This window comes from Triticum urartu, chromosome 7A (genome assembly GCF_056163025.1).
Source record: "Triticum urartu cultivar PI428250 chromosome 7A, HENAU_Tu73, whole genome shotgun sequence".
NCBI lineage: Eukaryota > Viridiplantae > Streptophyta > Magnoliopsida > Poales > Poaceae > Triticum > Triticum urartu.
The window spans coordinates 704,071,823-704,096,221 of record NC_141879.1 but is presented as its reverse complement, the minus strand read 5'-3'; the positions used below and the strand labels follow the sequence as shown (position 1 = coordinate 704,096,221).

Below are 24,399 nucleotides of genomic sequence, written 5' to 3'. Positions count from 1 at the left end.
TGGTGCAATTGCGTTGGCAAAGGAATCCGGATTTCACAAGAGAACCAAGCACATTAAGAGACGCTTCAATTCCATCCGGGATCTAGTCCAGGTGGGAGACATAGAGATTTGCAAGATACATACGGATCTGAATGTAGCAGACCCGTTGACTAAGCCTCTTCCACGAGCAAAGCATGATCAGCACCAAGGCTCCATGGGTGTTAGAATCATTACTGTGTAATCTAGATTATTGACTCTAGTGCAAGTGGGAGACTAAAGGAAATATGCCCTAGAGGCAATAATAAAGTTATTATTTATTTCCTTATATCATGATAAATGTTTATTATTCATGCTAGAATTGTATTAACCGGAAACATAATACATGTGTGAATACATAGACAAACAGAGTGTCACTAGTATGCCTCTACTTGACTAGCTCGTTAATCAAAGATGGTTATCTTTCCTAACCATGAACAAAGAGTTGTCATTTGATTAACGGGATCACATCATTAGTTGAATGATCTGATTGACATGACCCATTCCATTAGCTTAGCACCTGATCGTTTAGTATGTTGCTATTGCTTTCTTCATGACTTATACATGTTCCTATGACTATGAGATTATGCAACTCCCGTTTGCCGGAGGAACACTTTGTGTCCTACCAAACGTCACAATGTAACTGGGTGATTATAAAGGTGCTCTACAGGTGTCTCCAAAGGTACATGTTGGGTTGGCGTATTTCGAGATTAGGATTTGTCACTCCGATTGTCGGAGAGGTATCTCTGGGCCCTCTCGGTAATGCACATCACATAAGCCTTGCAAGCATTGCAACTAATGAGTTAGTTGTGAGATGATGTATTACGGAACGAGTAAAGAGACTTGCCGGTGACGAGATTGAACTAGGTATTGAGATACCGACGATCGAATCTCGGGCAAGTAACATACCGATGACAAAGGGAACAACGTATGTTGTTATGCGGTCTGACCGATAAAGATCTTCATAGAATATGTAGGAACCAATATGAGCATCCAGGTTCCGCTATTGGTTATTGACCAGAGACGTGTCTCGGTCATGTCTACATTGTTCTCGAACCGTAGGGTCCGCACGCTTAACGTTACGATGACAGTTTCATTATGAGTTTATGTATTTTGATGTACTGAAGGTTGTTCGGAGTCCTGGATGTGATCACGGACATGACGAGGAGTCTCGAAATGGTCAAGACATAAAGATCGATATATTGGACGACTATATTCGGACACCGAAAGTGTTCCGGGTGATTTCGGAGAAAACCGGAGTGCCGGAGGGGTTACCAGAACCCCCCGGGAAAGTATTGGGCTTTAGTGGGCCTGAGGGGAGAGAGAGGGCATCAGCCCAGGAGGTGGCGCCCCCCTCCCCCATGGGGAGTCCGAATTGAACTAGGGAGGGGGGGGGGGCGGCCCCTCTTTCCCTCTCCCTCTCCCTCTCTTTCCTTCCCCCTCTTTCTTCCTAGTTGGACTAGGAAAGGGGAGTCCTACTCCCACTAGGAGGAGGACTCCCCCCTCCCTTTGGCGCGCCCCATAGGGCCGGCCGGCCTCCCCCCTTGCTCCTTTATATACGGGGGCAGGGGGCACCCTAGGACACACAAGTTGATCTTCGTGATCGTTCCTTAGCCATGTGCGGTGCCCCCCTCCACGATATTACACCTCGGTCATATTGTAGCGGTGCTTAGGCGAAGCCCTGCGACGGTTGAACATCAAGATCGTCACCACGCCGTTGTGCTGACGGAACTCCTCCCCGAAGCTTTGCTGGATCGGAGCCCGGGGAGCGTCATCGAGCTGAACGTGTGCCAAGAACTCAGAGGTGCCGGAGTAACGGTGCTTGGATCGGTTGGACCGGGAAGACGTACGACTACTTCCTCTACGTTGCGTCAACGCTTCCGCTTCGGTCTACGAGGGTATGTAGACAACACTCTCCCCTCTCGTTGCTATGCATCACCATGATCTTGCGTGTGCGTAGGAATTTTTTTTGAAATTACTACGTTCCCCAACAAAATCCATGTCGCCAACTTTGCCCTGGTCTCCTCCAAGAACGTAGTGCAAAGAATTGATAAACAACGTCAAAACATATACTCCCTCTATTTCTAAATGTAGTGCGCATAAAATTTCTTGGAAGTCAAACATTGCTTAGTTTGACCAAGTTTAGTGAGAAAAGTATCAACGAAAATAATACCAAATAAATATAATATAAAAATATGCTTAATGATGTATCTAATGATATTTAATTAAAATTATAGATGTAGATATTTGTCCTCTATAAATGTAGTCAAAGTAGGGGGAGTTTGACTTTTGAAATTTCCTATGTGCACTACATTTAGGAATAGAGGGAGTATATGACATGTAGACTCAGATCCCACGCACCATATACATGGCGTATGTCAAAACCATGCATTAACCACTTAGTTTTTTTTACGTTCATTAACCACTTACTTAAAGAAAGGCAAATCCTTATAATTTTGCATGTAACCACATAGTTATTTTCCTCAACTATGAAAATCAATGGCGCCTTCTTACTGCTACATCTGTGCAATGTCCTTGTTATACTGATCTATCCATCCACGTATGATCTCAACTTCCTGTCTCCTTTGTTCTACAACCCAGTCTGGGTCATCCTTGGTTGCAGATCTGAAGTCCAAATGATGGGCCCCTGAAAATTACCATCACAAAAAGTAGCCCGTGTAATTAAGTTCAGAATACTTTTGACCTTGCATATTTTCTGGAACTTCATGTTTACCTTTCTCTGTGACAAGAGCAATGATGCTGGATGATATGTTCTTGAGCACCCTGATAGCAGTTAGAAAGGAAGACTATCAGTATTGTTTACTATGGTAACAAAATTACCTGGATGGTTGAAACTATCTTCTGAAGAATTCAGATAGTGAAATCTTTTACTCTTACCCGCCTCGACTCCACGGGTCTCGCATTCCGTTGGAGAAGATAATGTTGCTCCCAAACCTCTTGAGAACTTGATCAATTTTCTGCAGTGGATTGTGCAATGTAGTAGCAGGTGAGCACATGCCACCCAACAATTTTTTTTACTGACGGTTCATATGTTAACACAAAAAAAATCTGAAAGAAAACTTACATGGCCACCATATTCAGTAGTGATCCAGTGCATCCTCGGACGAACTCCATAGCCGGCAAGGCAGCCCTCGGACCTCTCCTCGTAGCTGAAGCCGAATGGTGGAAACATGCTCTCATTCAACACAGTCATTGGCATGACCATCTCTGTGCAGGCCTGCATAAGAGTTGTTTCAGGAAACAAACACATATATGAACTTCAGTCTTGAGTGTTATCAGTAAACCACATGTATGTCACTGTCAGTCAGGATTTTACCTGCCAGCCCCAGCCGCTGAGACCATGGGGGTCATCCACACCTTCCACCTGGAAGCACTTCTGGTCGCCTGTGTAATTGTAGTACAGGCTCGCCGCTGCGAAAGCTTTTTCGACGACATCTGCTCCCGCGGGAAATGAATCAATGATCTTGCACATCTGCAGAAATGTCAGGAGAATTACATGTTCAGCAGAAGAGAATAAAAAGCAGGTCCTGTTTTTGCATGACTCAGTTTGGTAACTCTGGAACTCTTTTTCTCTGCTCATTCACCTGATATAATGCACGCAAAAGTAAGGGATTTAAATTAGGTTACAGGTGGCTAACCTCTTTGACAGGGTAAGCAGGCAGATTTTGCAGGAAATTGGCTGGAGTTGGATAGTCCGTCATGGCCGTGTAGGTGAATGCCGTATATAGAAAGTTGGTCAGCGAATCAACGGACTGCACAGTCCTAAAAGGTGAGGGATAACACAACGTCATGAACCCGAGTCATCGCCGTTCGTTCAAATATGGCGCTCTTCATTAGTTCAGCACTCAGGGAATCTTATCAAGATGAAGTTTTCATGTGCTGTCATGTATGCAGCTGAGCTGAGTGTCTATGTCAGTAGCAAATCTATCCTTTGGACTTAATGTACATCTTATCAAGAATCTCTTATCCTGCAAGTCATCTTTTTTCATGTATTTCTTGCCTACAAGGTTTGACTATTTATTTGCTTTACTTACACTTCACACATAGAAAAGAATACTTGCAGTCTTGAATCTCTTATTTTTCTCCCTATATTAATGAATTTAATACAGTTTTCAGTCAAAAAAGTTATCACTTGGACAAAGCTTACTTGCAGGTCCTGAAGGTTTTGCTGAGCTCCAAGAGCCCTGTCTCGTTTGATCCCCTGTCATCTAACACATCCCAGACCGCCTTGATGACACTGAAGCAATTCAGGCTCTCAGACTGCAAAATCAGTTGGATGTTACAGTCAGCTAAATAAACAGCTGTGTCTTTCGTTCAGCTTGGGAGAAGGAGTAATCAAGCACCAAACAGACAAGGATGTCACTAGCAACATGTCATTATTCCCATTCCTTGTTCTATCTTTTCTGTACCGTATTATAAATAACAGCTGCGTCATCGGTCATCAACGATAATAAACAAAATACACCAATTTGCATATATTTTTGGAAAATTAAGGACCTTATTCACGCAGCCGCCTACTGATAGCCCTTTGGTGCAGTTATGCATCGCAATCAAGCTAATCAACTTAGCCATGAGTCATGACTCATAATCAAGACCTTAACTAGACATCCACATCAGTGGCTGGCCGGTGCCATTCCAGTCACCCACTTGGAAAAATAATTCTTGAAAGATTCTAATCAAACACATTCATTAAATTCCATGCTAATGAAGGGAAACGCTGTAACCAATTCATGACCCACAAATGAAAACCACTAAGTTGCCGCTAGGGTACTGATAACAGTACAGGAAGAGAGACATGCTAACGGACGGACATACAACAAGTGAAATTCAATACTACTCCCTCTATCCCAAAATAAGAAAATTGTATTAAATTAACAACACTAAAGATTTTTTTTAGAAAAGAAGGATTACCCTAAATCAGCAACATTTATTTTGCTAAAGTTATACTAAATCAGCGACACTTATTTTAGAACGGACGGAGTACTACAATCATTCAGAGCCGACATTGTCGATTAGTCTGCAGCAGACGGACGAACTGCCATGCGTTCTGTGTTAGGATAATGTTGCAGTAGTATTGGGACATCCAAGCTAGTTGTGCATGTGAGAGAGGTTAGTTCATGAAGTTAAGTCCGGCTAGAAGTTTGCTTGGCTGTCCTAGTTCGACTAGGTTTTGTCGGCTGCAGCTTTGAACGATCATCGGGAAGAAAAGGAGAAAATAAAAAGAGAAAAAAGAGGGCACGACAAGGGCTTTTTGGCTAAAGTTTTTGGGCGTGTTCGTCGTGTGCTTTTTAATGTGATCGGCCCCGAGGACGAGTTCCAACATTCTGAAGAGTGAAGAACAATATACAATTTGACCAGTGAGAGTGGGCCATCCACCCAGAAATTATTTGATCAACTTATCTTTTAGAGTGTTATAACGAAGTGGTAATTAATTCTAGTAAGTACCTTGAAGTCCTGCGTGACAGTGTCTTCGAAGCCTGACCACGAGCTGATGTCGTCAAACTGCAGGATTGGTGCAGAGGACGCCAGGGCCCCCATGGCGACATGGGGGTACTTGAGCCTAAACCATGATGCCAGCACTAGAAACAACAGCCATAAGACAACAACATTATTTACATCTTGTTTTTTGAATATCCACATGAGAACGTCAATTCTATATTAGCTCATCCTAATCGCGACAATACTATGAGCTGACAGACTCGGGCACTTACGAATCATATATATATATATATATATATATATATATATATATATATATATATATATATATATATATATATATAATCATGTCACTTCACCATACAATTATTAATGGGATAGGACTCGCCTCAACATATAATCGTGCATGGAAAACTATCCATCACAACATTCAACCATGCATGAATTTTTTTATTTAATTATTCTACTTATATTTAATAAATATTGTTACAAGTACACGTAATCAAATATAATAGGAGGACAGTGTCACATACAGGGAAGAAAACAAAACGCATCTGGCGACTCACGACTAGGACCCGATCTAGCGACTGTGTTCGCCTCGAAGGTGGCTTTGGATTGATCTTTGTATACATTTTATCAACCACTATTGAATAACTTAATAAAGATGGCTGCCTGCATCATTTGATGCAGGGGCCGGGGGTAATTCTCTTTTCTTTTTAAAATCACATATAATAAAATATATGTATTTTAAATTTTTGTTCTCATGTTATCAACATAAATCTTCATGAACCAATTCGTGCAGCAACCCGCATGGTCTCCTCTAGTAGTTGATTCAAGTGTTGTAGCCCATAGGAATTGGCAATTTTAGCCACCAAATACTCTTATACATTATAATGCATTTTCGTATAATAGTAATATATTTTTGTATAAACTAAACAAGCAGATCCAACCGCGCGTCACACGCACGAATATATTAGACAAAAGGCCAATGCTACACGTACGTAAAGTAACTATGCAGGTTTACGTATTAACCAATGTTGAGGATTAGGATTGGTGTTTAGGGGAGGGAGGGGTCCACCCATCTGAAATCGGTATGTTTTGATTAGTTTGGAATGTTTCGTAAACTTTCATATGCTCTTCCTAGGTTTAGCATTTTTCGTAGATAGAAAAACATTAATTAGTAAAGGACTTACTGCCTCCGTAGGAGCCACCAAAGACGACGACGGGGGCGTCGACAGCGGAGAGGTTCTGCTTGAGGCTGGTGATAAGGACAGCGAAGTCGGCGAGCGCTTGCGTGGACGTCAGGTAGCCCAGCGTGTCGGGTGACTGGGACGAGTCTTTCCCGAATGGCTGTGACTCCCCGTAGAACCGATGCTGCACCCGCACAAATTTCAAACAAGTTAGTAACGAGTAGCACTAGTTGAGCTTACGTACCAGACAACGGCAAAAATGTCGCCTGCCGCCTGGTGTGCAGTTAACGCATTCGCCATTGAATTTTCAGTGTTTCTTAAGGTCCGATGAAGATATGCTGATTATAGCTTAAAATAAGAGCCATGACGGTACCTCGATGAAGACGAGGAGGGCGCCAAACTCGGGCGCGATGTCGAACATGAAGCCCGTATTGGTGGTGAACCACTCGATGTCGCCCTCGTTGCCGGTGTACACGAACAGCGGCCCGGCGGTGGGTTTCCGCCGCCAGAAGGTGTCGTTGAGGAGGTACTTCTGGGAGAAGACACGGGAGGAGTTGGGCGTGAAGGTGAAGTGGTCCAGCTCCTGCGGGAAGTAGTGCGCCGTGAACGGCTTCGCCGTGCCGTTGTCCGCCGCGGCGTACCTGCCGCCGGAGCTTGCAGCCCGCTGCTGATGCAGAGAAGCGAGTCCAGCAGCGAAACGGGGAGGCTGATGGGTGGTGCGCCTGGAGGAGCTTGCTGCTGCCGCCAGTTCCGGCGCGAACGCCGCGAGGAGGAGGAGCAGCAGCGCCGGGACAACCGTGAGGGTAATGGTGGGCGTCATTTTTGGCCGTCGATCGAGTGTCCACCCTCTCCGCAGCCTGCTAGGGTTTAAGAATAAGAAGGCGCGGTTGCGGGAGAGACTGAGACGAAACGGTCGTGCGCCGCGCGCATTGTCTGGTTCGCCTTGTCGGGCATGGATGCAATGGACGGACCCAGATGATTGATTTTAGCCGGCCGGCGACGGGACGTACGCGAGACGCGCCAAACCTGATGCAATGGACTCACTGGCTTGGCAGCCTCTAGTCTTGCAAGACAGCTTGGAGACGACCGGCCACAACGCGACGCCGGCATTCTCTCGCCGGCCACACAAGATGGCCGATCCGAATCTGACCAGCCGCAACGAGACGCGACACGGCGTCGCCGCCGGCACGAGTCTTTGGCCGGAAAAGAAGTGGTTATCCATGTTGAATCTCGCGTCCTGTCGGGCCCACTTGTGTCTAAAGTACTAGCAGCTGCCACTCTCTCTAGACTTCATCAGCTAGCTTGTGAATTCGCATCCTCTCCAAGGTTTTAGATTCCGAATGGGTAAATTTTCTCGTGGGCGGGCGAAATTCTCGGTAACCACGGTTACCGAGAAATTCCGAACAAATTTCAGACGAAATTTGCGAAATTTGTAATTGAATTCAAATTCTTTTAAATTAGGTATAAAGATATCATGAACTACTTTTATTTAGAAGAGATGTAGTAGCTCAGTGGAAGGTCAACTACGTTTGTGCTACGCAGTGTTGAGGTCGCGAGTTTGATTCCTCTCTACTAGCCACTCAGGGGGCGGTGCGGGAAGGGGAATCTCCGATGCCTTCGCATTGTTAATAGTTTATTTAGATTTTTTTTAGTCCTCGCAGATGCGGCGTTCTGGCGGATGGCGTTGCTTCTTCTTCTTGAAATTTATCTTCTGGGCTCAAATTCTCCTTGAGTTCGTCTTTTTGGGCGTAATCGATAGAGCTCCGGCGTAGATTCCTCCAGTCTCCTTGGACGGTAAGGTTAGGGCTTCTTCTCAAGTGAGGAGATTTAGTCTCGGGTGTTTCGGATTTATGCAAGCGTTCAATGACCACAACTGTGACTTTAGGATGCTGGTCCTTAGGGGCACATGCACAAAGACTTTCCGATTGGCATCGACAAAATCAAGCTGGCTTTGATAGGGAACCGGCGACAGCGACGCATCGGCGGCTCATTCTGACAGCAGTTGGTCGTTCGATGGTGTTTGAATCTTAGTATAAGTTCATTATGTTTGAGATGCTTTATAATTCCCATGAACCTAATCCTTTCCAAAAAAAGAACTTATGTGCCATCGTCTTATCGATCGAGGACCAGCTTGAGCGGAAGAGCATGAGAGATGGGTCCCCTACACTGTTTCAGCACTGTCCACTCATTAAAACACAAGAGGCGCTGCCATCACACCCAAATATGCTCGTGATGTGGAAACAATGCTCCTGCCCCTTGCCTCCCGGGTCGCACGCGCATGCGGCTCCGAAGGCCCCCAAACCCTAGACCAGCAGGGCCCCTGATCTCCTCCTCCGGCTGCCGGCGCCTGCAATGACGACCGTGCCCGGCTGACGAAGGCGGTGAGTGCTGGCGCCCCCCCCCCCCCCCAACCCCGACGGGCCCCTTCGCGCAGAATGGGACATCTTAGGGGCGGCCATGGTGGTGGGGTGGCAGGCCGCCGTGTGCTGGGCGCGCGGTGGTGCTCTCAGTGGTGGTGGCCTCGGAGTGGTGGAAGGAGGTGCGGGTCAAATCCGAATCACCCTAGATTCAATCTAGACCATGGGGCTAATTTCTCTACACGACAGTCCCCTGGTGCGGGTGAAGGCCGTTGTGGTGGTTGTGGCTCTTGCACGGCGTGGTTGGCTGCTGCAGCTCCTCGTCTGGGTGGATGGTGGTTGTTGGGTCGCGTTCTTTTGGTTGTGCGGGTGAGGAAGGACCACAGCTACGCGGCTGCGTCTGCAAGTTGCTGCTGTGACGGCGATGCGTGGAATTACAGATGAAACTCTTGTCTGGTTGTAGCCTGGCCGGCGGTGACGGCGCCCGTGGGTGTCGTTTCCCTCCTTGGAGGAGTCGCCGAGTGTGTCGCCATCTCCTTGCTCATTTCGTATTGGCAATTGTCTCCAGACGAAATCCTTGATTCGGTGTTGGATTGACACGATGGCGGCGTCTTCGACGCCGTCCCTCTTGTGGGAGCATCATGCCGGGAAACATGGTCTGGATGTCCTAAGTTACGCTCCTCCAGTATTCGCCGCTGCCCTTGATTGTTCTTCTCCGGCGCAATGTACGGTCGTCGCTGATGATTCCAAGACGGCGCCTTCCTCGGGTTAAATCAAGGCATTAAGGGAGGATGATGTGTCGACTAGGGATGCTTGGTGGAAGCTGTTGCTCTTCGGTGGTGATCAACGTCGCTTGAGACGCGGCGAGGTTTTCGGTTTTGGGCAATCTTCTTTTGCTTTGCACATTGGTGGTTCTCTTTGGACTAGCCGGGTGTGGAGTTAGTACTACGCTCGTTGTTCAAAGTGAGTGGTAGTCGCCTTGTACTTGCAATTCTCTTCTTCTATAAAACTATGGTATGTAATTTTGGTATTCTCGAAAAAACACACCCAAATATGCTCCCCTACACTGACCTAATTAAAAAGCACAACCGCCCCCGCGTCGTCCGGACGGACGGCACGGGTGGCTCCCGATCCAGCTTCTCTGGGACCTCCCCACGTCTCTCGCTTCCCTTGCTGCCGCCGGATGACGCTGCCGGGCAAAGCATGTGTGGCTAATGCCGGCGGGGGGGCTCCGGACAAGGCTTCGACGGAAGGCACTCAAGGGCGCGTGAGGCGATCGGCTACTCAACAGCCATCTTCATGCAACGTCGGAAGGCTAGTGCAATCTGTGTGCATGGACATGCAACGGCATTTGTGCGCATGGACACACGCAGCGGCGGATGGCTAGCGATCTCTGTGTAGGGACATGCAGCAGCGGTGGATGTCTGGAGCGATCTGCGACTGTCCGGCATGGTGACGCCTTGTCAACGGCCTGGGTAGAGCAGCCTGCGGTCAAGGCCGTGCAGGTTCAGAGCGAAGCTGCCTCCGGCGCACTGCTACTACGGCTTTCCAGTGATAAGGTTCATGTGCCTTCTTTGGTGCACTGCATCCCAGGGCGACCCAAGACGCTCGCCGCTGTTGTAGGCGACAGATCACAAGGTCAAAGGTGGTTGATGGTGGCGCCTCGGGACTTAGATCGGTTGATTGATGCTTGATGCTTGGTCACAGGTGGTTCGTCCGATTGATGCGAGGGGGTGTTTTCCGTCCTGACAGTGGCGGCACCGTCTGGCGACTCGACCGACGGATTGTGGTGGCCACTCAAGGGCCTTCATGAGAGTTTTTTTCTCCAGATCCGATGGCTGCTGCCAGTGGCTCGCACTGGCAAGGTTGCATGGTGCAACCGGAAGGCTCCTTTCGGAGTTTCGGTGGCTCTCAATCCTGCTGGTTTGCATTCAGCTGTGAGATGGATCTATGGATGATGATTTGATGTGGAGGATATGGTTGTGCAGTGGCGGTCGTGCTGTCACGTAAAGGCCGTGCCACGCTTGTAGCTGCTGGGATCGCAGAAAATGGTGGCGGCATCATGATGACTTTGATTTGGTGGTGCTTCTTGAGTACCCGGTCTCTAGTTCCGGGGTAAAAACCCTAGGTCTGACCCGAATTGGTTATACCTGACGATGGTGATGTTTTTGCCTCATTACCTTGATGAAGGCATTGTTCGGATGTGCTCGGACTTGTTCTTTAGGGTGAAAACCTAGAGTCTGGTCTTTGTTGGTTGGATCCAGTGTCGATGACGTTTGAGCGTCGTTTCCTTCCTGAAGGCATTGTCCTTGTGGTTGCTGTTGAAAGAGATGGTTGGTGTGGATATGATCATTGATGCAATTTATCAACCATCATTTTGATCGTTTCAGAGTTTTTTTTCCTTTTCTTCCGAGCTTAAGCATAGCTTGGGTCTTCTATGACATTGCTCTTTGCTGGCATGTTTGTTTTTTCTTTTGCATGTGTGCGCTAGTGTTGGTTGTGTGCATTCTGGTTATGCAGAAGCTGGGTGTATGCTTATTGTGTTTGTATCCCCTTAATGCTTCATTCTAAATCAATAAAATCCATCATTTGTCACAAAAATATAGATATGCTCTCCGTGTGTGAACAGGTAGCATCACAGATTGATACACAAGAAAATGAAAATAAAGACAGAAGAAATAGGCAGCTCTCATATTTTGTTAGTTGACCGAGATTGGGTCTGACGTATGTAGAAGGATAGATATTGCATCCAAGTTCATCGCAAAAAAAAATGATATTGTATCCAAATTTGAGTTCGTATCACTTTACTTCCACAAATGGTTCTTCTTGTGTTATCACCGACTTTTTTAGTGGCGTTATCATTGATACTGCTTAATTACTCGCGAGGCAGGGCCCCCAACTCTGGACCTTGTGGCATCTGTTAGGATTTAACTTACTTTTTTGAAATCAATCAGGAGAACACTAGCCTGATTTTAATTTTGTTCTTTCTGATCAAGCAATAACTATTCATCTAACTAGCAGAGTGGCCACGCGGGCATCATTCTAGTAGTTTATTTATTTTATATTTAATTTGTTGTATATAGTAGTTTTGTAATTGCATCTTTTCAAACTTGATTGCATTTAAGAAGTATCAACATTTTATATTGTTAAACCATGTTTGGAATTAAGTATGTGGTATACTATTACGTTCTTATGGGTGCTTTTGCAAAAATAATTTAGACCTCCAAAATATCTATGAAATGATTTCCTAGTGTTTAGTTATATCATTTCTTGGAAAGGGATTAAGCACCAGGTGTATCGTTAAATCATTTTGTTTCTTATAGTCATATGTTCTAAATGGGTGCCATATTTTCTATTTTATAAGGATATGCTTGCCTCTAAGATTTTCATGTAATTGTGTATATATATATATATATATATATATATATATATATATATATATATATATATATATATATATACCTAACCGTTATCGATTCTAGACTATAAATGTTCACAATAAATGGAAAGGTACATTATATATGAACATCCTCATGTAGTAAATTCTAAGATTAATAGTATACATTCTAAAGGAATCAATCCAGGTGAATCCAACTAAAATTGTTTCTCACAACGTGTGTAGTTGTATTATTATTTTTTTACTGTGTGGACAACTTGTTGCAAGATAAAAGCATTTGTATCACTTCCTTTTTAACAAACATATAGTTGTCCATACTCTTGTGTGCCTAACCCTTGGGTCAAATTCGTAAAATCTGTTTTTGTACACCTGGCATTCATGCTCTAACATCTTCAAATTAAATCGGAGCATAGGTCCGACGTTCGCTAGAACATATGCTCATGTTGGTTTGTTGGTATGCATGCTCCAAATATCAATAGACCGAGAGTGGGATAGATCAGTGACATATAAAGGAGACATAACAGATTGAATTATTATATGTGCTCATGTGAAAGAGAAAATCATAGAAATATTTTAGATCGTAAAAGGTAAGTAAACTAATGCTCTTTATCGTCTTAACAAGTCGTTCAAAGTCTGAGCAGAACACATCCTAACTTCGGATGGATCTCAACTCAAGGATCATCCAGTATCGTTATGTAGGATGTGGAAAAAAACGACGACGGTAAAAAGCGACATCAAGACCAGAAGCAGCATTCTGCTAGCAGACATCTCAAGTATAGTTGTCACATAGAAACAGAGTTCAAATAAAGCGATATGAGTCGTAGGATGCTGGACAGCAGAAGAATACCCCCCCTCGGCCAATATGATTTCAGCCTTGTCACGATCGAAGGTATTGCATGTCGTTGTTTGGTCACTCCACTCCACACTGGTGGAAAACATGACCCGATCGAGCAACCATGGCGGAACAGGACCAGAGGAACATGCTGGACGTCCGATAGGTTGGCCCGGCGAGGGTTGCCGCACCAAGATGCTTATCCCCTGTGTGGAGACCACGAAGAGACCATCACCCATCTACTATATGGAATGCCCATTCAGGAAGGAAGTGTGGACGACGGTGTTCGCAGCACTAGGTTTGATCAGCAGAGCTCCATTGCCGGGTGAATGCCTAGGCGTTTGGTGCACACGCCACGGCGGCAACGGTCAGCAAGGAAGAAGGATGCGCACGCTTTGCCTCCTAAGCATATGTGGGAGATATGCAAACACCGGAACGCCATTATGTTCGAGGGAGCAACCCCGAATCACAATGCGGTACTGCAATGGATAGTGAGCGAGTGTAAGGTATGGAGACAAGCAGGCATTCTACGAGGAGCTCTAGGGGTGGAGCACGGTGCCCCGTGTGTAAACGTGGATTGTAACTAAATTATCTGCAGGGACAAAGACATGTCTGTCCCTAAATTCAATGTTCACCACAACAGCTTTAGAAGTAGAAAGAAAGAACCTCTGCATTTATGGTTCGCGTATGACTGCTTAAGTTCAAGAATTTCTGTTGTCTTCTTGAATTTGAAGTTGCAATAATACATTATCATCTTGATTTTTTTTTCTTATCGCCATGTCGAATAAAGGAAAATCCTTATATTTTACATGTAGCCACATTTATTTTCCCAGACTGCGAAGATCAAGGGCGCCCTCTTACTGCCACATCTGTTCAATGTCCTTGTTATACTGATCTATCCATCCACGTATGATCTCAACTTCCTGTCTCCTTTGTTCTACAACCCAGTCTGGATCATCCTTGGTTGCAGATCTCAAGTCCAAATGATGGGCCCCTGAACATCACCACCACAAAAGAAGTAGTCATACGTAAGTAAGTTTCAGAGTACTTTTGACCTTGCTTATTTTCTGCAACTTCATGTTTACCTTTCTCGGTGACAAGAGCAATGATGCTGGATGATATGTTCTTGAGCACCCTGATAGCGGTTCGGAAGGAAGGCTGTTAGTATTTTTTACTGTGGTAAAGTTGTTACCTGAATGGTTGAAACTATCATCACGAATAACTCAGATGGTGAAATCTTTTACTCCTACCCGCCTCGACTCCATGGGTCTCGCATCCCGTTGGAGAAGATGATGTTGCTCCCAAACTTCTTGAGAACCTTGTCAATTTTCTGCAGTGGGTTGTGCAATGCAGTACCACATAAGCACATGCAACCACAAAACATGTTGCTGCTGACGGTTCTTATGTAAACACTGAAAATCTGAAACAAAAACTTACATGACCACCATATTCAGTGGTGATCCAGTGCATCCTCGGACGAACTCCGTAGTACAGAAGGCAGTCCTCAGACATATTCTCGTAATTGAAGCTGTCCGGTGGGAACATGCTCTCGTTCGACACCGTCATTGGCATGACCATCTCTGTGCAGGCCTGCACAAGAGTTTGTTTAAGAAAACACATATATGATCATCTCAGGCATCATGTCATGTGTCACCAGTACACAACATACATATGTATGTGATTAAGTCTTGTACCTGCCATCCCCAGCCGTCGAGATCATGAGGGTCATCATCACCTTCCACCTGGAAGCACTTCTGGTCGCCTGTGTAATTGTAGTACAGGCTCGCCGCGGCGAAAGCTTTGTCGACGACATCTGCTCCCGCGGGAAAAGAATCAATGATCTTACACATCTGCAGAAATGTTAGGGGAATTATATGCTGAGCAGAAGGGAATAAAGGTAAAGTTCCTTTGTAGCTCAGGCTACATAGAACCTCTTATCCTCAACCCTCCAGCCTTGCTTTGAGATCCGTACTCTCCAACTAACTAACTAACAACAAGATTTCTCTTTTTTGTTTCTCGAAAATGAAACAACATATGAACTTCAAACTTATGTTTCGTAGCCAGTTTCGTAGCTCTGAAACTCATGTTTCTCTCCTCATTCATGATTCATTTCATGTAGTAATGCAGGCGAGAGTAAGGATTATAAGTTAGGTTACAAGTGGCTAACCTCCTTCACAGGGTAAGCAGGCAGATTCATCATGAAATTGGCTGGGGTTGGATAGTCCACCATGGCGGTGTAGGTGAACGCATTCCATAGCCAGTTACTCAGCGAATCAGCGGACTGCACGGTCCTAAAAGTTAAGGGATAACACAACGTCACGAGCCCGAGTCATCGCCCATTTGTCCAACTGTTCATTAGTTCACCACTCGGGTAATCTTGTCAAGATGAGGCTTTCATGTTCAGCCATGTATGCAGCTGAGCAGAGTGTGTATCCTTTGGACTTAATGTATATATATTTTCTAAGCCTGCAAGTCATCTCTTTTCATGTATTTCTTGCCTACAAGGTTTGGCTATTTGTTTGCTTTACTTACACTTCGCACATAGAAAAAAAATACTTGCAGTCTTAATCTCTTATTTTTCTTCCTACAGTAATGAATTTTATACTGTGGGCTTCTCCCCAACAGTTTTCAGTCAAAAAAATTTATCAGTTGCACAAAGCTTACTTGCAGGCCCTAAATGTTTTGCTGAGCTCCAAGAGGCCTGTGTGGTTGAATCCCCGATCATCAAGCACATCCCAGACCGCCTTGATGACACTGAAGCAATTCGGGCTCTCAGACTGCAAAATTAGTTGGATGTCACAAATACATTTATCTTTTTGGAAAGTTGACATGGGACAGCTATTAATCAAGCATCAATCAGACAAAGATGCCACTACAAAGTGACTCGTCGTTCCTTTCCCTTGTCATATCTTGTCTCTACCGTACTAGTAATAGCTGTGTCATCAGGCATCAATGATGTACAAAATACATCAATTTGCATACAAGTGAGGACCTTATATCTTGTCTCTACCATATCAGTAATAGCTGTGTCATCAGGCATCAATGATGAACAAAATACATCAATTTGCATACAAGTGAGGAGTTTATATCTTGTCTCTACCATATTAGTAATAGCTCTTCGGTGCGGTTGAGCGTCTCAATCAAACTAATCAAAAACTGAATCATTACTTCACTAGCCATTTCAATCACGCACTTAAATTCCATGTATTATTTTCATGAGAAATTCTAATAAAAAAACCAGTTAGCTACATGCTCATGAAGAAAAGCACCATCACCAATTCATAATCCGCTAAGGTGCCGCCAGGGTAATGACAGCACGAAAACAAGTGAAATTCAGTACTAATAGTAATTCAGAGCTGACATCGCCGATAAGTTTGCACCAGACGGACGTAGCTCAAGACCAATAATTTGACAGGTGAAACTGGGCCATCCATGATCCATCCCGAAATTCTTTTGACCAACTTATTTTTGAGAAAATGAAAAAAAAGCACGATGATGTTATTGCAGTAGTAGTGATTAATTCCCATTGTTACCTTGAAGTCCTGCGAGACGGCGTCGTAGAAGCTAGACCACGGGGTGATGTCGTCGAACTGCAGGATCGGTGCAGATGATGCCACTGCTCCCATGGCGACATGAGGATACTTGAGCCTGAACCATGCAGCCAGCACTAGAACCAACAGGCTTAAAAAATCATTTACTCCTCTGACAACATTATCAATTAGTGTAGATTAGCTAATCCTAATTTTCACACAAAAAATTTGTCCGCCCTCACGTCGCACGCATGATATAATTAATACACGTAGACGTGCCGGTGATGGACTTACTGCCCCCATAGGAGCCGCCGAAGACGACCACGGGTGCGTCGACGGCCGAGAGGTTCTGCTTGAGGCTGGTGATGAGAACGGCGAAGTCGGCGAGCGCCTGCGTGGACGTCAGGTAGCCCAGCGTGTCGGGCGAGCTGTATGGGCCGTCCCCGAACGGCATCGACTCCCCGTAGAACCGATGCTGACAAATTTCAAACAAGTTGAACATGAAAGTGATTGCTGTTACTGATTAGTATAGGACAACCAAACTGCTTTTAAAAGTGGTTGCTGCTCAATGGTGTCTTGTCTAGAGGGAACCAATAGGACAACTAAATTTTGGACGAGGGGCCGGTCAGTGGTCACTGGTCACCGATGATATCAGCCATAGCGGAGGATATATGTGGCAGGCAGAAAGGGTACCTCGATGAAGACGAGGAGCGCGCCGAACTCTGGCGCGATGTCGAACATGAAGCCGGTGTTGGTGGTGAACCACTCGATTTCGCCCTCGTTGCCGGTGTACACGAACAGCGGCCCCGCGGTGGGTTTCCGCCGCCAGAAGGTGTCGTTGAGGAGGTACTTCTGGGAGAAGACGTGGGAGGAGTTGGGCGTGAAGGTGAAGTGGTCCAGCTCCTGCAGGAAGTAGTGCGCCGTAAACGGGTTCGCCGTGCCGTTGTCCGTCGCCGCTGCGGCTGAGGCCGTGACGGCGGCGGTGGCGTACCTGCCGCTCCACTGCTTCTGATGCAGGGGAGCGAGTCCCACGGGGAAAAGAAGAGGCTGATGGGTGGGGCGCTTGGAGGGGCTCGCTGCTGTTGCTGGCGCGAACGCCGAGGCGAGGAGGAGGAGCAGCGCCGGGACGACCACGGGGAGCGTCGAAGAGGCTGCCATTTTTGCCCTCTCTGCAGCTTGCCCGCTCGCTCGCGTCACTGTGCTCGTGTGGTGCTGTGTGGGGTTTAAGAAGGCGCGGGTGCGTGAGAGACACGAGACGGTCGTGTGCACCACATGAGCAATCCTAGACTTAGGGCATTTCTAACCCCCGATAATACACAGCGGACTCTACGGACCCTCCTACGTGTACTCATCCCTATGTGTCCTCATCTAGTTGGCCCCTCTATTTTCAGTGATGGACCTGCCTCACATAATTTAATTTCAGCCAATCAGATCCTAATCACCCGGTATAAATTTTTAGTTCACCAACGATGGCCGCACCTAGCCGATCCACTATAGTAGTGAAGTAAAAACCAAAATTATGTTGATTATGTCCTACCAGCATCAACTTCAAACACTATGCAATATATATCATGAGAATATTATATTTAAAACATACATAACATAACTATCTTGGGACCCCTCCTCCTTGGCCACCTCTTGCTTCATGTCCTGGGTCGCCTCCGAATGATGCCAAAAGGAGTCGTTTGAGCTCATCAAGTCCAACAGTGGCCAAGGACACCAAAGACGTGAGGAATTCAGTTGTGTTCATCTCCGCACTACAACAATAAAGAAAACAACATCACCATCGGCCACCAATAAGACGCGAGACTTTTCTTTACCTTGCAGGCATTTCATCGAGCACTTGGCGGCCGTGATGCTTGTTGCCAGCTCTGGCCGCTGCCCGCGCCGGAGCAGTGGCCTAGGGGGTGCCAGACTAGCTGCACAAGGCGTCGCCTTGGACGAGGCGCCGTTGTGGCCTTCTTCATCTTCTTCTTCACGGCGCCTCGGCAAGCACCGATGCCGCTGCCATTGGCTTTCGAGCTTGTCTGGCTCTGTGTGGCTGGCGGGGTGAGGGAAGGGCCCGAGCTATCCATTCCGGCCAGAGGGACGATCACTGGTGGTGGCGGCGGGGCATGGTGACTGTGGCAGTGGGAGACAGGGCAGCGCGGACGTGGGAGAAAGAGATGCGCCAGTTTTACTCGGCCACGGCGGAAGTGAGCATATTTAGAGAGATTTGGGGGGGAGGGGGCATTGGGGAGGTGGAGGATAATTTTTACTCCACTACAACGGATAAGGGATCAGCTAGGTGCATCGCAAGGGAGGATAATTGAATTTATCCTCCCTTACGACCTTATTTGGGATCGGTTAGAAGTGCCCTTGCGTAAATCAACGTCGATGATTGTGATTGGGGTTAGAGGGAGGAACAGGCCGACCCGACTGAAATTCAGGGGATGAGTGAATTAGCTGAAAATGTGTGGCTAAATCTTAGTCAATTGAGACTTAATCAAGTCTCAGTCAAGTCACCGAACATATAAAAAAAGAAGTTTAATAGAAAATTTTGCACGGATCTTCACATAATATCTCACGAATAAAGCATCGACTTCGACTTGGTTAAGTCTCACTGGATTGAGATTTAGCAAATCCTAATGTTACATAGGGGTAAACTTGATTTAAATAGGAGGAGTATATACTCTTGTCTTGTTCTTCAGCAGGGGCATAGCTATGTACAGCTAGCCGGTTTCACTGGCACCGGGTTCAATATGCACTTGCTTAATATAATCCATTGATTTAATGTGTAGGTCATTAATTATTTGATATGTAGGCATATGTTTTTTTATGTGGACATCGGGTAATTTTCAGTCTGAATCCGCCTCTGTTCTTCAGCCATGGATGCAATGGACGGACCCAGATGATTTTACCCGGCGACGTGAGACGCGCCAAATCTGACAGCCCATCCATCAATACACTACTGACTGGCTGGACGTATTTTCTTTACACAAGAGCTTGGAGACGACCAGCCAAGACGACTCGCTCGAGGGTAAGCCACAACGCAATGCCGGCATTCTCTCGCCGGCCACACAATGCGGCTGATCCGAATTTGACCAGCCGCGTCCGCATCGCATCGTGTACGCGAGGCACGACACGGCGTCGTCGTCGCCGACGAAAGCCCCTGCCGAAAACGAAGGAAACGAGATGCCGTGACAAGAGCAAAGCGGCCGGGGTCCAAAAAAGTGCCTGTCTTGTCCCTGTTGAATCTCGTGTGTTCTCGATCAATGACTAGGTAGCCCGCCCGAGAGGAGAATTCCCCGGAGCACAAGGCACTGCGCGGGTGATGGGTCCCTTGCCCTGTTTTAGCCTTGTCCACTCGTAATAACACAGCACGTCATGGCGGTAGGAGTACCATCACATCCAAGTAAATACGCTCTACGTGTGTGAACCGGTAGCATCACATGCTGAAGGAGATATTCGTATCATCTTTGTAGATGTTCCTATTTCTGCTTGTCATTCTTTTTCAATGCACGGGCTACAGCGTAAAACACGCCACCACACCACCACATGCACTCAAATAACGCTTACTGAAGATCATGGTCTCAGAACTTCAAGAATTCCAAAACCAGCAGATGTGGCTCGTTTCGACGAAAACATCGCCTCTCACCGAGAAAATATTTCGCCATGAGTAGATACAATGTATGTTTTGTAGAACAAACATAAGCCTGGCATGGTGCTCCAAAATATATTTTCGTTAGATCTTTAAGCATGACTTCATCTTCATTGATTGTCATTTTATTTCTAGTTGATCAACAGAGCTCTCCACCCCACCCCACACCCCCCACCCCTCACCCACAATTGTTTTACTCTCAATATAGGCTATTATGCAACCCATGTGTGAACAGTAAAATTACAAAATGTTCATAAAAATTCTGAAATTTTTAAGCATCCAAGATGCTCATGTGCGCAACGGGCATCCAGAAATTCATGGTATTTGAAGATCTGAGGAGCTCGTGCCAAAAAAATAAATTTCGGGTGTCCGAGAAACTTTGAACACTATTTGGAGCCGATTTAGTTTTTAACACGAGCTCCTCAGATGTCCAAACAATCTGAAATCTTGTACACACCTTGCGTGCATGAGCATCTTGGATGACTAAAAAATCGGAGTTTTTTAATTTATTATTCACCGAGTGTGGATGAGCCTGCGAACCGTTTTGAATTATTGGAGTATGAGCTATGACTGAGCTTCCATAATAGTCCTTCACATAGTTTCGTTACTCATGATGTACGCTAGTATCAATAGAAAAGGAGTAGCCATGAGATATGATGAGCTTTCATAATTCTCCTTCACTTTTTTCGACTTGTCTCCCCTCACTCTCATAAATTCAGCCAATCATTTCATCTCAAGATCCGAGTTGCACCCCATGCAATCTACTCCCACCTCATCATGTCCCCCAACGAACGAGCATACACGCACTGAACCAGCCTAGGCAAGACTACACGGCGAGCAATGAGTCAGCTCCTACATTAAAATGGAAAAAAAAATCTACGTTTTCCAAGCTGAATCCAGCAGAACACACACGCAGTGGTTTTTTTTTTTTTGAGAGAGAAAACTCACCACTTTATTGACCTATAACAATGTTCATAGGTACAAGATTTGGGTCATGACGGGAGCCCAACCAAACATGTCTGCCGATGCCGAGATTACAAGCAAACTTGGCGAGATTATGTGCCTCAAATTTATGATTCCTTTTTTTCGACAAAGGGTGAATTTTATTGGCTCATAATGAAGCATCAAGAGAATACAAACACAATGAGAACACCCGGCCTCTGCATATCTAGGATGCACACAGCCAACACCAACACACGCACACAAAAACACACCACTAAATAGCAAAGTCATATAAGACCAAAGCTATGCGTAGGCGAAAAAAAGACATCAAAGAGATCAGATCCATAATTGGCAAACTACATCGATGACCGTATTCGCACCAACCATCTCATGACACCACACGAGCGACAAAGTTCTTCAACAGCAACGCCTTCAAGAAGGGAGCGACGCTCAATAGCCGCCGTCACCGGATCCAACCACTCAAGATCAGAATCTAGATTTTCACCCTGAAGAAATAGTCCAAGCATATCCGAGCAATGCCTTCAACAAGGTAACGATGTAAAAACATCGCCATTGCTAGGCATGACCAACTCAGGTCACCTAGGCTTTCACCTCAGAGCTCGAGACCAGGTGCTCGAGTAGCACCATCATAAAGTCACTCAAGTGTTGTCACCACCACACTTTTCCACGATCCCAGCAGCTACATATCAGTCGCCGCTGCACCACCATTCCTCTGCGTCAAGCCGGCGTCTATAGTTTGCATCTCACCGCTGAAATCTCGGTGGTCACTGCAATCCACATCGAGGCTGCTGCCGGGGCGAGACGGAGCCCAGCAGTGCATCAAATCCAGACATAGCAGCCATACCAGCGACAGCTTTGCATCCCAGCATGAGAGGGAGCCCGTGCACCCAATTTACAGCCGGAGAAGCGCGGCGACGTACAAGTGGCAATATCTAACCGCTGACGACACCATAGCTGGCTTGGCAGCCACCAACAGCCATGAAGCACCGCTTGAATCCGTCGCCGTCGATGAGAACTCAACACGTAGGTGCTAGCCTCAACCAAGCGCAAAGACAGCTTGATTGATTTCTTGCGTGGGAACACATGCACGTCTAGCCGAGTAGACGTACCTGTGTACAAGCAAATCTGGCTTTGAGTGGCAATCATAGATCGATTTGATCTCTTCGTGTCCTCTATCCTCGGGAAGATCAGGCACAAGCAGGGGCCCCGCCACCGCCGTCAGCCGCATTAGCTTCGCCGAAGACGTCCTCTGGCGACGGCGGGAGGGAAAGGCAGGAGGAGAGGGAAGGTTAGGCGGGGGATGGCACCGCCGCCCGTGTCGCCCAGAAAGAGCGACGCGGGGGCAGAGCGTGATTTTAGATTCCTACGTTCATGAACAAAAAGAACATACAGTAAAGCTAGTTCTACATCTCGCTATTTCATGTACAATGGCCGAATGGGAACCTCCTGTCCCCTGGTTTATATCATTGACCACACCCAGGCAGTCTGACACCACCTTCATATGTTGTATGTGTAGGTCTTCTGCTAGGGCCCGTCCTTGTGTACGGCGACCGATTACGAATTACTAAGATCCCCTCGTACACCCTCGTGTCGCCTCCCCTGGGCGACGCCAGGGGTCCCAAACCCTACGCACCGCCGGTCTCCAAATCCGGCCTCCACTGCCTCCGGCTAGGTCTGCAGTGGTGGCGATGGCGGCGAGCCCGTCACCAAAGGCGCCTGGGCGGGCAGTTAGCCGCGGTACTCCCGGGAAGCAGGCGGCTCCGACTGAGCGACGGTGGCTAGCGTTTCTCAGCTTGCGGGTGGGGCTGGTTCCTCTACCTACAGTTGGGATCTGCTGGTGGCCGTGGATTTGGAGTCCCGGCCAGATCCATCTCCGCGTGGCTTTGGCCGGCCAATGACGCGTGGAGGGACCGGTGAGGGGCAGCTGGAGGCTCCTTGTCGGCGTTCCGGTGGCACCGTTCATCTTCACGGTGAGGCTCTACTCAGATCCGGTTAGCTGCGAGATCGGGGTGACACGACATCCGGTGAAAATCGCGCCGACTTTGGTCATGGCGGACGATGGCGGCGTGTATGCCGTCGTTCCCTTCTCGAGGCATCGTTGTTGCAGGTCATGGCACCCCACTCTTGATGCTTCGGGGGAAACCCTAGATCTGGATCTACAGGATAGGACGACGATGGCGCCTTCGATGATGTTGTCCCTCCCGGGGGCATCGTTTTGGAGTAAGTGCCGGTTGGACGGGACAAGCAGAGGAGCGTTGTCACATCCACCGCAAGGCCCACAGATGATGCTGCGGAGGTTCGGCGACGGGCGCGTGTGAACGGATACGTGCAGGATGGTGGAGTTGTCTGGCATAGTGGTGGCGTCAACGGCAAGCCAGGCAAGGTCGATGTGTCAGTTCCTATTCTGGAGATGGACCGGTGGAAGATGGCGGCGGCGGCCTCTGAGAGTGCGTTGGACCGGTATGGGACCCAGTCCCAGTGTGTGGCTGGGCTGGGGCATCCGGCTATAGATGTTAGGATTTGGTGCGATGTCCATTTGGTATTAGACCCGGATATTCGGCGCACCTTCATCAAAGGGATAGAAGTAGCAACAGGTGTTGCCTAGATGGTGGCTTCAGATTGACTGATGTATTACTTTGTATAATCTTTAAGAATAGTTAATAATATGGCTACATGCATCGTCCATACGCAGAGATCTGGGATTTATCCTTTAAAAAAAAGATCTTCTAAAACCAGCGCCTCCCTACATGCAAGTCGCCAAGATCAACAGATCGCTGGTCCCTCGGTACCACAGCCGATGAACCTAGATACAGCCCACTATGATCGCGGCACACTGCCGCGACTGCACCTCCATGTCGGCTACGCACAACTGCTACATCAACATTAAATTTCGCTATGCAATCAGGGGTTACCTGCCTTCGATGGGAAGCCTCCTGTTTCATTGCCGGTTGAGCTTGCCTCATCTCTGGTTTCACTAGCTGGCCCAGAGCACACACGCCAGTGGTGGAATCTACA

At 46.9% G+C, this 24,399-nt stretch overlaps 2 protein-coding genes across 3 annotated transcripts; both read right to left on the bottom strand.

Annotated features, from left to right (window-relative positions):
• Positions 1-2,443: 2,443 nt before the first annotated feature.
• Positions 2,444-7,523, bottom strand: LOC125518082 (uncharacterized). Its single transcript, XM_048683026.2, has 10 exons — positions 7,039-7,523; positions 6,669-6,849; positions 5,482-5,615; positions 4,184-4,296; positions 3,675-3,798; positions 3,353-3,508; positions 3,101-3,253; positions 2,914-2,993; positions 2,750-2,799; positions 2,444-2,662 (listed from the first exon to the last, which is right to left on the bottom strand). The coding sequence occupies exons 1-10, from the start codon at positions 7,483-7,485 to the stop codon at positions 2,532-2,534; spliced, it is 1,569 nt and encodes a 522-aa protein (XP_048538983.1). The 5' UTR covers positions 7,486-7,523; the 3' UTR covers positions 2,444-2,531.
• A 6,291-nt stretch (positions 7,524-13,814) lies between these two features.
• On the bottom strand, positions 13,815-18,033 carry LOC125518079 (uncharacterized). Of its 2 annotated transcripts, XM_048683024.2 has the most exons (10): positions 17,475-18,029; positions 17,076-17,256; positions 16,785-16,918; positions 15,916-16,028; positions 15,419-15,542; positions 14,946-15,101; positions 14,689-14,841; positions 14,502-14,581; positions 14,337-14,386; positions 13,815-14,245 (listed from the first exon to the last, which is right to left on the bottom strand). In XM_048683024.2, the coding sequence occupies exons 1-10, from the start codon at positions 17,937-17,939 to the stop codon at positions 14,109-14,111; spliced, it is 1,593 nt and encodes a 530-aa protein (XP_048538981.1). In that variant the 5' UTR covers positions 17,940-18,029; the 3' UTR covers positions 13,815-14,108. The 2 variants fall into 2 exon arrangements, with proteins under 2 accessions (XP_048538981.1, XP_087388110.1); XM_087531984.1 differs by lacking the exons at positions 15,419-15,542; positions 15,916-16,028 and having other exon boundaries at positions 17,475-18,033.
• Positions 18,034-24,399: the final 6,366 nt, after the last annotated feature.